The sequence below is a fragment of the Nomia melanderi genome, chromosome 1 (genome assembly GCF_051020985.1).
Source record: "Nomia melanderi isolate GNS246 chromosome 1, iyNomMela1, whole genome shotgun sequence".
Taxonomy (NCBI): Eukaryota; Metazoa; Arthropoda; class Insecta; order Hymenoptera; family Halictidae; genus Nomia; species Nomia melanderi.
In genome coordinates this window covers 10,336,798-10,351,089 of record NC_134999.1, presented here as the reverse complement: position 1 = coordinate 10,351,089, position 14,292 = coordinate 10,336,798, and the positions used below count along the sequence as shown (strand labels likewise).

Here is a 14,292-nt window from a genome sequence, read left to right as displayed (position 1 = left end):
GCTTCGGTTATGTGACACCTACACAATTTTGAGATTGCATGAATCGCGTCGATCTGTATCTTGTTTGTGCCTTTGTACTATTGGGTATAGATAGGCAAAACGAGAGGGATACTACAGAACTGCGTAAAAGTCGCGTAGGTGGCCAATAGTCTACTAACTATTGTCTCTAGCAAAGTATAAAATATTCAAGTTGAATACCATTTTTCAAAAGTTCAAAGTCTCCAGAAAGGTCGACAAATTCAGATCTGTAATTAGGACATTATCAGTCGAAAACATTAATCGAAAGGTACTTCAGAAGAAAGAAGTTAAACTGATTCTAACCGATTAGCAACGAAATCACTCATCCACTGACCCAATGCTCGCACAAGAGGAATCGATGGAACAAGCCGGACGGGATCGCCGGGGACTCCGAAAGGAAACCCGGCTAGATTGAAAGAGCATCCGCCAGGCGGCCGTAATCGGGCCGCTATTCGACGTAACCACAGACAACTCGGTCGGTGTACCGCGTGTTCTCTGCTTTCACGGTGGCGTGTATAATCTGTTACACCGGGATTCAGAACGCGGTGCGGCTCCGCGCGAGCACCGATGGGTAATTACCGAGCGAACGAGAGAAAGGAGCGAGACGAAGATGGCCAGGGAGACAGACCAAGCAAGGCGAGCTCGGGGGACAAGAGGGAACGGTCAGCGAGCAGACAGATTTTGCACGCATGTGCGTGACGAGCGTGTAAACTGTCGGCGCTGATGGACGTGTGCCACGTGAACCGCATAATGAGTGGCGATCATTGGCTGACCGTTCGCCCACTCAGCCTTTGAACGACGTGTCTCTCCCCTCCTCCATCACACTTCTCCTGTTCAACCACGAGAGACGATAACGCGATGACCTCGAGATAAATTGGTCATCCGCGAGCACGCGGTGTTCAATGACACCCCGACCCGGACCGACGAAAGAAGAAAGTCTGCGTGCCGCGGCTGCCAATTGGTTGCGCAATGAATTCGTTCGAAATGTCAAAGAGGTAAAAGGACAGACCGGCGGGAGAGCTCAATGAACGCCTCTGCGTCCCCGATCGGGAACCTCTTATCTCCACCGGGCTTATCTCCATGGCGATCCTGTCCGTCTCCGTAAAAAAGAAAGGTGTCATAGGAGGAAGACCGGTCGGACAACCTGTTCGTAAACTTGAACGGAACTGAGATAGATGTCGGACGACGAGGTAATCTGTGCTGGGTTCTACGCTGGTAACTGGTGGTAATTAGAGATGCGGACGGTCGATATGGGGATATTAAATATTATGGCTTTCGAAGAACGAAGTTTTCCTCTGGAAACGAGCGCCTAGGGGAATATGAAAGTTCTATCGAAGCTTGTAAATCTGAAGAAAATTGAGGCAGATACCTTCACGGTGGATTTATCGAAGCAAAGGCCTATATTAGTAGCCTTCCTATTGCTTGTAGCTAAAGGTCTTTCTATAAAAAACGAGTAGGCACTATCGGATCCATCACTTTCTCGCAAATAAGAAACGACAGATTTTTCAGAAGGAAGATCCGACGATCGGATCACGCTTCAAAGCGAACGCAATCCTGCGCAAGGTTGCAGCCTCTCTCTAGCAGAGTCGACATCGATCATTCATTCCTTTTCTTTGCCAGCCGACAGACTATTTTTACGGCTTCCTAGCGAGTATTCCTCCTCGTCCTTTCCCTCCGTACCAATTACCAAACGATCTTGGACGAGGTCTTCCAGCGCAGGAGACGAAGAAGAAGGAGACGGCGGAGGCAGAAAAGAAGCCGAGCCTGACCTTGTGCCCAAATGCCAGTTTCTGTTGCCACAGTCACCGATTACTTCTCTCTGTTGGTACCTCTCTCGTTGTATGTATGTGTAAGAGTGCCCGCGCACGCGGAAAGGTCGACAGGGGCGAGGAGGGAGGCTTGCATAAGCGTTAAATCGTGCTCGTTACACGGAGAGGCCACGTAACTGGACGTATTTGGAGCAGAATAACAGCGCGGCACCGCGAGCCTAGTGTTCCTTCGAGGAAAAGTCTGGAATTGCGGTGTCTTCCGGCACGGTTGTTAGTTGATGGGAACACTGGTCGTTCGAAATTGCAGCTTCGCGGTGCGAATCTTTCGAAAACGTGGCTCAAATGTTACATTTTCCTTTCTTAAGACCTCTGACCATTTGAAAACAAAATCTTCGTGCTTCAGCTAAAATTTCTTGTAGCTTTTGTATGTGTGGCTCACTGTTCCATTGCAATGTATCATGGAAATACTTGAATTAGCTAATGATATCTGATTCCAAAAGGTACTCTCTAAAGTCAGCTTTGACTGCAGATGCAAAGCAATTTCATAGAAGCCAATAATCTTGACTAACAATATCCAATGCAATATGTAGAAATTGTTAAATTATATTGTATCATTATTATACGATCGGTCTATCGGTTTCCGACAAGGGTACAAAGCAAAGGAAAGCTCTCCAAGCTGGATAGCTTATTGTCCACAACTAGATCGGGCTAGGTACTCCAGACCTTTAATTAGATATTCCAGGGAAGGCAGCAGCGTTAATAGAACCTTGGACCCAGCAAAGAGCCAGGTTTCGTGTGGTTGGTTGCGATTACGTGTTTCCAGGAAGACTGGGTTCTGGATTCCATGCGTCGATCTGGCAAGCCGGTTCATCGATCGACGGCCGATTACGATCGGCAATCCTTGTAGGTTTCGTGGCCGCGCGATCCGCTATGCACGAAAAGCAATGAGATCGCGGGGAAAGCGCGTTTCGCGGCCGACACGAACATCTCTGCCGGTTAATGAAGATTTCGCGTGACACCAGGGATTGCGGGCACACAATCGGGCCTAGATCTGTGCCGCGCCGATCGATTCTGCGTACATTTTTTTTACGATCTCGCCGGAAAAGGTTCTTCAAGGATAAGGTGAAACGGCAAAATTTTCCGAACGGCAGTGTTAAAGGATGACAAGTTGGTTAGCAAGAGGCTTTTTTTATAGTACCTTGCACTGATTTGTACATTTGTGATAGTTTCGGGTAATATTGAAACGTGCGTGAAAGAAGATAAAGCTATTAGATTTCGATCAGCAGGATAATGAGATGCCAATCAGACCATCATTTTCTGCCCAGCAAACTCGTCATTTCCGCAGTAGAAGACCTCTGCTGGAACGACTGCCAGGGATCGACGGATACGCACGTGCTGACCGCGACAGTCTCGAATTGGACAGAGCCAGAACCTATGAACGACCACGTAGCAATTTGCCCGGCTTGATGTCTGTCGTTAAGCGAATGATAGGCGGTCGAAAAGAAGCGCGCGTGGGACGGACGACACGGTTTCTCTGATGAGACGAATTTACGCGGCACGCGGATTCGCCTCGGTCGGCATCCACTCGTTCCTCTCTCTTCTCCAGGATCGAACGGAGACGTAGCTCGTCCTCGACCGATTCGCGGAATTTCACGATTTTTCTGTCTTCACGGGCAAATAAACGGCTGATCGGAAGAGGGAGGGGAAGAAGCGAACGAGCGGGCGAACCGGCCGGTCCGAGGCTGGTTTATTTTCACCGGGTAGCGGTGATCCCGCTGGCAAATAAACGAATTCCGAGGACTGTTCAATACCAATGTCGCGGGCAGGAACGCGTAACCGCGTGATCGGTGCATCGGGCCGCGAACCGAGTCACCGGGTACGAGTACACTCCTCCGTCCCTTCCCGTGTAACCGGCACCAACGGAACGGTGAATCACGAGCGGCCAGTTCGGTCGTCCAAATAAACTCGAGGCGTCGTCGAGTTACTTCATCGGCGGGGCTATTCCTGGGAGCCTGAATTCTTTGTTGGTAATCCGAAAATAAGTGAAGCAGGCGCGCCTGTTCCCGATGCGTTTCGTGCTTTTCACGGAAACTGAAATTTGCGGGGTGGGACCGTTTAAAGCGTCCTTCGCGAAGGTCAACTTCTAGAGACAAGTTTTCGTGGGTACTGCTGTTTGTAGGTGTTTGAGGCTCATTTATAATTAAAAGTGCGGCGTCATGGGTCACTGATTCTAGCTGATGACCGTTCGATCGGTGGAAGCGTGCAATGGTGTGTATCTGTCGCAACGACCCGACGGAAGTTCGCAAACGACCCGCAGCTGGCGCCCGGAAACACACGCAGGTATATGCGCGGCTGCGTCCTGCCGGTCACTTTTTCGTCTCCTCCCTTCTTATGGCCGGCAGTCACGCGAGAGCAAACAAAGAAAGGCTCGGGTCTGTGGAAGAAACACTGCACGCAGCTGCCTCGAGGTGTTCGCTTCCCCGATGGCATTCCATTTCCCTCGGGGAGCCGAGGTGCACGCTAGGTGCTGAACCTCTAGGGTGGATGGAATACTGCGAGAATGTTTGATTCCGGAGATTCGAACCGTAACTCGTATCTACGTTGGCTAACGTAGCCCGAAATGGTAACTGGTTGCTGGATAATGCAGAGTAGCCAGACTCGCCCGGCTAGGAATGCGGAGTTACTGTAATCCGTAGTTACAAGCGATACTACAGTTTAAAACGATTGCATTGAGCGGATTTGTCCAGAGACGGATTTTGAATAATTTGAAGACGTAACTTGTAACTAATGGGAATGCATTGCACGTACAATAAATCTGCTCCTGGATGTAATACTACTGCCGAGTGAACTTAGCTGTCGGTCTGGATAATCGTGAATATTTTCCATGTTCTTGCATCGCTTGTAACATACTCTGGCCGAGTTAACCCGTCCTCTGGGGTACTTCAAAGGATACTGGGCTTAGCTCAGATTTAGCTCGAGTTAAATTGTCCGTTGCGATCAAAGAAGATCCCACAGACGGACCCAATGGAAACTGAAAGAGCTTGCAAAAGAAACTCACCGAAGGATCCTCTCCCTCTCGAGCAGCTCCTCGGGATTCGGTTGAGCTGGTCCTAACAAAGCGTGCGACAACGGCGGGTACCTGGGCGACCTCCAAAGCATCTCGGATGCCACCGCTGGATGATGATGACCCGGTGGCGCTGAACTCTGATAGGCAACCGGCGGTGCCGCTGCTGCCGCCGCGGCTGCGGAACTCGGGCCAGCCGTGGGCGGTGGTGCTGGGGGATGCGCCATCAGCAACGATGTGTGCTGTATGCTCTGCACGTGCCAAACGCGGGCCGGCGTGGTGGCGGCCGTTGGTGTCAACAAGGTGGTGTTCTCGTCGACGCTGAGAGCGGAACTCCTGCTACCGCTTCTTTCGTCGCCGGAGCCGGCGCTCCTCAGGGAGCTTACCCCGCTGTCGGAGCCGCTGTCGCCATAGGTTCCGGTCGCGGCGGCGCCACCAGCCGCGGGTCCGACACCTCGAATACCGACCGCTGTTGGCACACCGGCGAGGACACCAGTTCCAGGTATACCGGCCCCCGCCTCCACTTCCATAAGGCCGGCCTCATCGCCGCCCCTCCCAGTGTGAGACTGCTGTTGCACCTCTAGGAGGCTCGACGAGGCCAGCTGATGATGATGCTGGTGGTGTTGATGGGGACTGCTGGCCACTCGATGCTGGTGTAACTGCGGCTGCGACTGATGCTGCGGTTGGGAATGATGGTGTATCACCGGGCTACCGGTCGAGTAACGTTGTTGCTGATGATGATGTTGCTGCTGCTGTTGTTGTTGTTGTTGTTGCTGCTGCTGCTGCTGCTGCTGTTGCGCCTGTTGATGGTGATGCTGATGGTACTGTTGCAGGTGATGGTGATGGTGTCCAGCGATCGGCGGTGGCGGCTTGTTTAGTCTCTCGGCTAGGATGACGGGACTCTCGTTGTGACGGTTCCGTTCCTGCTCCCGCTGCTGCTCCAGGAGCAGGCTCTGCCTGCCAGAGCCGCCGCCGCCGCTGCTACTAAGCGGACTCAGCCTCTCCAGCACGGAGCCTGAGTCCTGACTGCTAGACTCCAGCAGCTCGACGACCGATTCGACGCTGGCCGCCCTCACGCCGCTTACGCTACCCACGCTATCCTCCGTGCCTAGCTCGGTGGTCAGCTCGGTTCTACGCGAGCCCCTGTCCTCTTCCTCCTCGTCCTGCTCCTCTGTTTCCTCTTCCTCCTCGTCCTCTTCCTCGTCCTCCTCCTCCTCGACGCCCTTTGCCTTCGGTTTGGCCGCTGCTGGCTTCAGCAGCGCGGCGTCGGCATCGAGGAGGACGCTGCCCGCTTTGTCACCGGCCAAAGAAGAAGGTTCGGCCACCAGCGAGCCATTCACGAACACCTGATCCTTGCCGCCCTCCTTCCCCCGATCCTCCTTTTCCGAATCTAGCTGTTTCCGTTCGGGCGTCGCCGCGGCGCCTCCGGGGTCTACTTTGTCCGGAGGTGGTGGCTCCGGTTCTCTGTCCCGTTCTCTCGACTGGCTTTCCTCGTCTTCCTCAAGCTTCTCGGCCTCTCTGCCCGACCCGTCCCGCTGTTGCTTTCCGCTTTCCTCCTCCGCCTCGTCTTGATCCGACGCGGTTTCCTCGTTACCCTTCCCTTTCCGTTCGGACCTAAGCTTCCTACCAACCGGGCTTGTTCTGAGTCTCTTGGTCAGGGGATCGCAATGGTCTTGATCCTCGTCCTCCTCCTCCTCTTCCTCCTCGTCCTCCTCCCTGCCGCGTTCTTCACCCTCGGATCTATTACCGAGGCGCTCCTCTTTCTCGCCGGGCTTTACGCTGCTCGGACTTTCGTGGTCCTCCGAAGGCTCAGACTTCGCTTCCTGACCGCTCGGCCTTGGCCTCCGTCGCACTGGCCTCTGCGACGACGGACTCTCAACCGGACTTTTCACAGCGGTGCCGCGTTTCCGGAGCTTCGAAGCGCTGCTCGACGCACTGTTCGCTTCTTCCAATACCGTACGCGGTATACGATTGCTCGGCCGACTTGACTGCGGACCCTTGTTCTCCCGGTCCTCTTGCCGCGTCGACAGACCGGTCTCCGAGTCCTTCTCTAACCTGTCGCGGCTCGCACCTTCGCTCACTCGTCTACGCCGACTGTTCCGCGCGGTGTTCTTTTCTGAAATGGGAAAATTTGGATGGATCAGACACTTTGTCCAGATTTGGATCGATTGTGGAGATTATAACCGCTATGCGATTCGAGCAATAACCTAATTTGATCGGAGGGGATTCAGACTGAACATAATTCTATAAAATATTGAAGCCACCGGATGATAATGTAGAATTATTCAGCGGTCATTAATAATGGCAACTTTGTGTCTCTAACCCGTTCATACCAGACCTAACCAGGAATGACTAGTTACTCTACGCGGCTGACAATGGGTTACCGAGGCCCAAATTTGATACAGCTTGTGGTTAGAATCTCTAAATGTTTTATCGACTATTTTGCAACGATCAGAGGCTAGTAAACAACTGGTCGCACTCTTTTCCAGGGTCACGTCAACATCGGATTACATTGTTCGACGTATAATCACGGTTATCGATCCGTACTCGTGTCCAACGCTCTCCGCGCGCGGTGTAACCGGGAACCTATCCAGCGTAGCCTTGTTCAACCTTGTCGATTAAGGTCGATCGATCCAACGTAGCTGGCTGGCCACGCCGGCCGTTTATCACGACCAGCAATTACCGAGGAGATTCGCTAATCTCTTTGATGCATCCTCGCTACGTGCCGCATAATTCGACGCGACCTTTCGAAAAGGTGTTCTCCATCCTCTTCGGCGGCCAGGTTAGCAACTGCCCGACATCGAACAACTGGGAAACTATGCGGGCAACGAATCCCGCGTCTCCGTTGCAATGGGAATTCCAGCTGGTCTGAATTTACATGCCGCAACAATGAATCGCCTCGGACAACGCGGCTCGTTGTTTGCGCCTTGAAAGCATGGTAGCCAAAAAAAGAAGCACGGAAGGGTATACCGAGTTAATAAAATCTTCCAATTATCGATTAGGGCAAGCGACCAAGTCGCCGTGTCCCGACGGTTAATCTTGCGAACACAGCTCTCGGGAACGACCTTCGGGATACGCACCGCGCCGACGTGGCTTTCATCTCCTTGACCTCGATCAGTACCGCCCGATCTAATATTCAATAGGGAGCGAACGTTGCTTTCCGGGGATTGGTGTTCCGGGCCGATGTTCGTGCCAGCTCGTGTAGGTACACCGGGTTCAAGGGTCTTCGATTAACCCGCTACGAACACGGTAGTAATATGAGAACAATTCATCCCGATGCGCAGTCTGAGATCAAACTGTCTTAACGGCGTCTGACTAAAGGGAGAGAGGAAATATAGAGAGGCCAAGGAATTAGTCAATAGCTAAGTTCTACAAGAGAATATTGGGCCAGGCCAAATGAAACTAAGAATTTTTCTTGGAAACAACTTTCGAGTTACCGAATGATTAATGATTTTAGATTCTAGGACATGCAATCTTGTTGGTCGTAAAGAAGAATAACTGCCTACTAAATATGGTCAGTGATAAGGTATTCAGTTTGTATTAATTTAACGTGGAATATAACGTACGATTCGCCACACAAATGTGGTTACATTTCTGACATGATTTACGGCTTCAAAATCGTATGCACTGCTCTATGGTTAGTCCACAGAGCTATACTGTATATAGAAAGGAACTGCGGTAGAAAGCATTCGTCGCGAAAAATTCGTGACTTTTCCGCAGCTTAAAGGGGTCGTGGGTGAATCGAGGCTCGACGAAATCCTGGCGTCGGAACCGGCCGTGGCTCTCCTCGTCAGCTGTATCAAAGGGGCACGGAGGTCGTCGGCGATGGTCGTTTTACGGGTAAATTAGAGAGTCGCCGCGCGGCTTGGCATGGGGCCTGCGAGTCTCGGAAGAAGAATAAGAAGAGCGGGAAGGAGGTCTCTGGCGGTCGGCCAACGCTTTTATTTTTACACCGGGACCCCGGTGTCGTTTCTCGCCGCACGTCTTCACCCCCGTCGGGCGATCGCCATTTTCCCCCGCTTTCGCACGAAAATCTCCGACGGTCCCGTTGAAAATAAGTTTATCAACAAACGCACGCGCGACCGGGAGATCCTCGCGGCGTTGCAGGGTGCTACGGCAGAAATAGAGCGGCTCTAAAATAACCGTGCAAGACGAGACACGGGCGGGTCGCGCTCGCTCTCCCAACCATTCGCCGATCTCCCCCGTTCGCTCGCCTTCATTCATCGACTATCGTTTTTCACGTTCGTCTTCCATCTTTCTTTCTCCTCTGTCTTCTCATGCCTCTCTCTGGTCGCCTTTTCCTCGGCGATCTCTTTCGGTCGGTCGTAAACCATTCGAAAATTGCTTTCCGATTCATGTATCGTCGAATTACACCGCGCCGTAAATAAATTGCTGTTTCGTTTCGTGTTTTATAATCTCCATTTCGTAAACTCTCATTAACATTCGCAGTGTACAGTGTTAACGTACGGACGGTTCGTCCGCAGCACGGCACGGGCATCGGTGGCTCGAACTTGCGAAGACAGGACGAGCTTTTTACGAGCAATAAAGAACAGCTTTCATTCGAAGGCTGCGGAATGTCATTCCACTGGTTTTAAAACGACTCGCGGGTTAATTATTCATGCGGCGTTTGTTATTCTCAAGTCCGCGTGACTCACTGACTTTTCGCTTATGACCGTACGACTGGGGGATTCTTTATGCAAATGCGGTAAGCTGAATGGTTGCGATGAAAGAAAATGTCTAATTAAATCTTCGGTGAGGTAATTGATTCGCCGGCTTGTGATGAATACGGGAAATTTGCTGTGACACTTGGAAATCGGGGAATGTGGATGAAAGAAAGAAAGAAAGAAAGAAAGAAAAAAAGACACTCGTGTGATCGATGAAAGATGATACTCCGAGCTACCTGTGCACGCGAAACGTTCAAATTTCGACAAAGCGTTTAAATGGCCGGCAAACTCGGCCAGCCATGTCTAATTTCATCCCTGCGAGACCCGGGTCAGGACGAATCGATATTCATCGGTGTAGGGGTTTACTTTGTCTGCTACGATAAAGACCCCGGCTATATAGCTGTTTTCCTGAACTCTACCCTTCCCAAATGGCAACTGCTTCGTGCTTCTATAAGCGACGCCCGGTAATGGATATTAGGTATAAACAATACAGCACGGCACGTATGAAACATTATTTAACGTAAATATTAGTTTGCCAACTTGTGTTGAATGGTGTAAATATTTCGCGAGTATCAGTTTCAGTTTGATAAAACCATGGACATTTATCTGAAAGTGACACTCGCAAAATAGAATTCTACGGAAAGTTCCTATTTCTAATTCACAGTCACTTCGAAAACGAAGTTCTAAAACACACTTTTCTCTTATAAATAGATCAACTTTACAAAATTAGTAACGAAATTCGTTTCAAATATGCATAGACCATTTGCCGACAAAGTGCTCCAATCCTAAAATTGACAAAACGTTCAAGTTAATCCGCACCGTCAACTGTAACAAATTCCGCAACGAATGTAAAGGATAACGGGCAGCTTCGACATAAAAATTCCGCCAGGATAAAAATTCATAACCAGGACCCGCGACTTCCCTTCAGCGAAAATCTCCGACCGCGTAATCCCGCGCCTTTCAATATTCTAACACGCCTCCGCCGGCCGACCTTCCTCCAGGAATCCGCTTACCATCCCCGGGAAATTCGTTGCCCGGATTATCCTGTTCCTCTCGTCGTTCTGTCTCTGCGAACATTGGAATTAAACGCGGAAATCCGTCTGGACCAGGAATCTTGGAAACGGCGTGGACACTGGGAGCGGGGCCGCGGGATCACCGGGATTGGATCTACGTGTTCGATCAGCGTACCCCGAACGTCCATCGACAGAACATCGTGGCTTCCGGTTTCGAACGCCTTCAATTTCGATAAACGCGCGACCAACTTCCACGTAATCCGAAAGCAAACCCTAGCCGAACGGGATTCCATGTTTCTTCGGAAAGGACACGGATCACACCCGAAATCTTCGATGGTGAGTATCATACAATGTTGAGACGCGGGAACTCCTAATCTCTGATTAGGACTCGGTGGGTATAAATTCGATATTGGAATGTATTGGGTATCTGCAAATGATCAATACACTTTTAATTTAGCTTAGAAAACTGTGTACTGTAGTCAGATTATGGATGGCTATGGAAAGCTGTACTTGTGTGGAGTGTTTCTGAGTACTTGGTACAAATCCTGTTGTCAGAAAGGTTTGTAATAGTACAATGGAAGTAATGAAGCCATTGCTCAGTACTTTACACATTTCCGCATGACGTAAATGCATTGAGATCTCGAGTCTAATTACAGTTGCAGAATTGCAATTAGCGTCGAGAAATTATGAAAGTGAACCCCGTTGAATGTGACTCTTGCTCACAACAGGCGCCACTTTTTTTAAACAGCAGTGAACACAAACATCCAGAGATACGTTATACTACTTCGTACCACTAAATCGTAATAATACGAACTTCTCGGGAGAATGATTTACAGTTTCACCGCAGTCCATCACGAAAGTGCATCAATCATTTGCGGACGCGCAGTTGCCGAATTCCAGGTCGCATCCGAATGAGCAGTCCATCCCGTTCAGGGACCGTTGTTTCCGCCGCCGCGTCGAGGAGTGTAGTTCGTATCCGCCGACCCGTTTTCGCGTATTCAAACAAATGCAGTTCGCAGAAGAGATTTCCCAGTGATTTCGTGGCTCGAACTGGACCAACCGGTTATGGTAAATCCTAGCCGGTTCCGTTTTCTCCAGGGAGTAATTCAATTTTCCGCGCTAGGACGGTGGAGGAGGCGAAGCGGCATCGAACGGGATCGTTGTCCTCGACCCTCTTTTCTGCCTTTCAGTTTTTTTCCGCGGACAATAATCGCGTGGACGTCGTCTCTCCCCGGTTGTCGGCGCTTTTGCTTACTCCTGTTCCCCCGCCCCTCCTGCCCTACGCGGTCCAGAAAATAATGGCTGGGCGAATTAAAATGTAAAGCAAAGCACGTCGGCGCTGTTCAATTACGCGGAGCGTAATGCATGCGGACGGAGGCAGGACAGGAGGACAAACCGCAGTCGCCAGGAAACGCAGAGCGTCGAGAGTTTGCAAACGCGCCCATTCTCGCGTTACATGCGCTCATGTATTCTGGATACATAGAGGCAGAAGGGGAGAGACAGAGGGAAAGGCATGGAGCGATAAAGGGAGAGGGGCAGAGTCGAGGTCCGCGCATCGGATAAACGCACCCCGCGTATGCAACGCCGTTGCCCGCTTGAGTGCTTCTCCCCCTCCGGGTAATAACAGTAAATCCTGAGTAATAAATCCCTCTCCCTTACCCCCGCCCCCTTCTTCACCGCTCTACTGTCTCTCTACCTCCTCCACCTGTCCGTTCCTCTCTCCTCCGTCTCCTACTATTTTGATGCCGTTTCTGCATCCCCTTCCTCCTCCACATTCCTCCAAAGCCGTTTCTCGTTTATACTCGCAATCACTGGGAAGATTTTCATGTCCTCCTGGTTCCCCGAACCTAATTTTTGCTAGGGAAAATCTTCGGTTACTCCATGGTTTATAGGTTTCCCGGAGCGATGCACCGTTTCAGGGGAAAGTTGAGTCTGGTTGATATTGATTACGGAGTCTGTTTACCATATTCTGTTGTATACTTTGCGTCAACAATCAGCTGTGGCGCGTGGAAAGATATAGATTCGAGTCATTAGTTTGTGAGTGCTTGAAACGTCTGCGACTTTTACTTTTCACAGTAATATCTAGGTATCTAGATTAGTGTAAATCTAGTACAATCATGTCACTGTAAAAATATGTAAAATAATTAACTTAACGCAAATTATCTTTGTTAATATCATGAAAAAATGTAACAAGTGAGGACGCCCTTTGGGGTATTTATTAAATCCTTAATGTATTAGTTTTTTCGCGCAGATACTCGTGCAGGTAACGTTTTAATTGGAAACTGTTCCCCTCTGATAACAGGTATTATTCGTTGGTTAAATATGTTATTCTTCAAAGAAGAGTTAGCGGATACTTCTTTTTTCGCCGTCGGTACGTTGAAATTGGTTTGCGGACGGGGTCTCCGATAGACGCAACGGCCGGTAGTATGGAGGTCATCGATGTAGTTTATTTAATCCGAGAACTCGCCTTTAAAAACGTATCGATCGGATTAATTAACGTTACCCGGACCGTGAGATTCAATTACGTCCTCTCTTCCTTCCGTCTGGAAGGTTATACGCGCGACACGGCTCATAAATATTTGTTCGGGGAGCAGCGAGTGGTCGGGCACAGAAATTGAACGTCCGGCAGAAACAAACGGTAACAAGGGTAAAAATAAAGCGTGACGAGCGTCGAGCCGACCTCGCGGATACGCCACGGGCTCCGGTGTCGCTCGAATTAAAGCGGACCGTCTTTTATAATGGAATCGGCGATCGCCGCGGAAAACGAATTGGGTCAATCCGAGCGGACCGACTTCGGTTTCTTTCCCTTGCACACCTTCGGTCCCCTTCTACGGACGCGTATCGAGTCATCGAGCAGGTGCGGACTTAAGGCTTGAACACCTTGAGCATCAGTTGCTGCAGCACCCCAGATATGATTGCTTTTTATAAAAAGTAGACTTTGAGCCAATTATTTGCGACCCATCGAGATCATGAAATACTTTTGCAAATCTAAAATTTCACAGTGGAGGTAGAAAATAGAAAATTGACTTTATTATTCCGGCATTGTCATTTCTAGCTGTTGGAGAATGTAGATTTTGGAAGAGGGCTATTTAGAATTTTATTTCATATTCTTCCTAAATATACTAGGTACTTAGAGCAAAAATGTACAACAGAAATAAAAGACGTAATAGCTGATTAAGTAATAATGAACGGAAACACAGATTGTCACGGAGAATTTAACAAGAACTCAGTTTTTATTTCTTTAAAGAATAATACAACGAGGAACACATTAGATACTCGGTTTTAGAACGGGATGGCTTTTAAATTGAACACATTTTTCACAAACCACCCGAACGTCTTTCAGAAGTTACGAGACCGTCGAGAGGTCCCCACTAAAAGAAAAGAAACAAAAGAAACACGATCCAATTCCGTATGGGCGACATATGACGAAAATTCCAGCGACTCGGTTTGTGGGGAGAGACGAGTGTCAAGCTTTTTTGCTGCCTCGCAACCACGTTTTTCCAAGTCGCCTTTGTGTCGTCGGGTCGGGGCAAAAAACCGAGGCAACCCGTCGACGAAAATACTCGCCACGTGTCGCGTTACGTCGAACCCGAGGGCTTTTAGCGGAAAGAAGTGGATTAAAGGAGTGCTTAAAACCAGCTTGGAATTATGTCATCCCTTTTCAACCCTTTCCAAAACTCTTTTCCCAACGATAGTTCGCGTGTATCGATCGAGAGAGAAATATACTCCGAATCTCGATGGAATTCGCGATTTTTCAATGTTTG

At 49.8% G+C, this 14,292-nt stretch overlaps 1 protein-coding gene across 4 annotated transcripts in view; it reads right to left on the bottom strand.

Moving 5' to 3' along the window:
* Kdm3 (Lysine demethylase 3) overlaps positions 1-14,292 on the bottom strand; it is a 273,649-nt gene that overhangs the window by 107,409 nt on the left and 151,948 nt on the right. For all 4 annotated transcript variants that reach the window (XM_076368941.1, XM_076368952.1, XM_076368950.1 and 1 more), the window contains exon 8: positions 4,846-6,967. In XM_076368941.1, the coding sequence (XP_076225056.1) occupies positions 4,846-6,967 (2,122 nt within the window). The remainder of the gene's footprint in view (positions 1-4,845; positions 6,968-14,292) is intronic.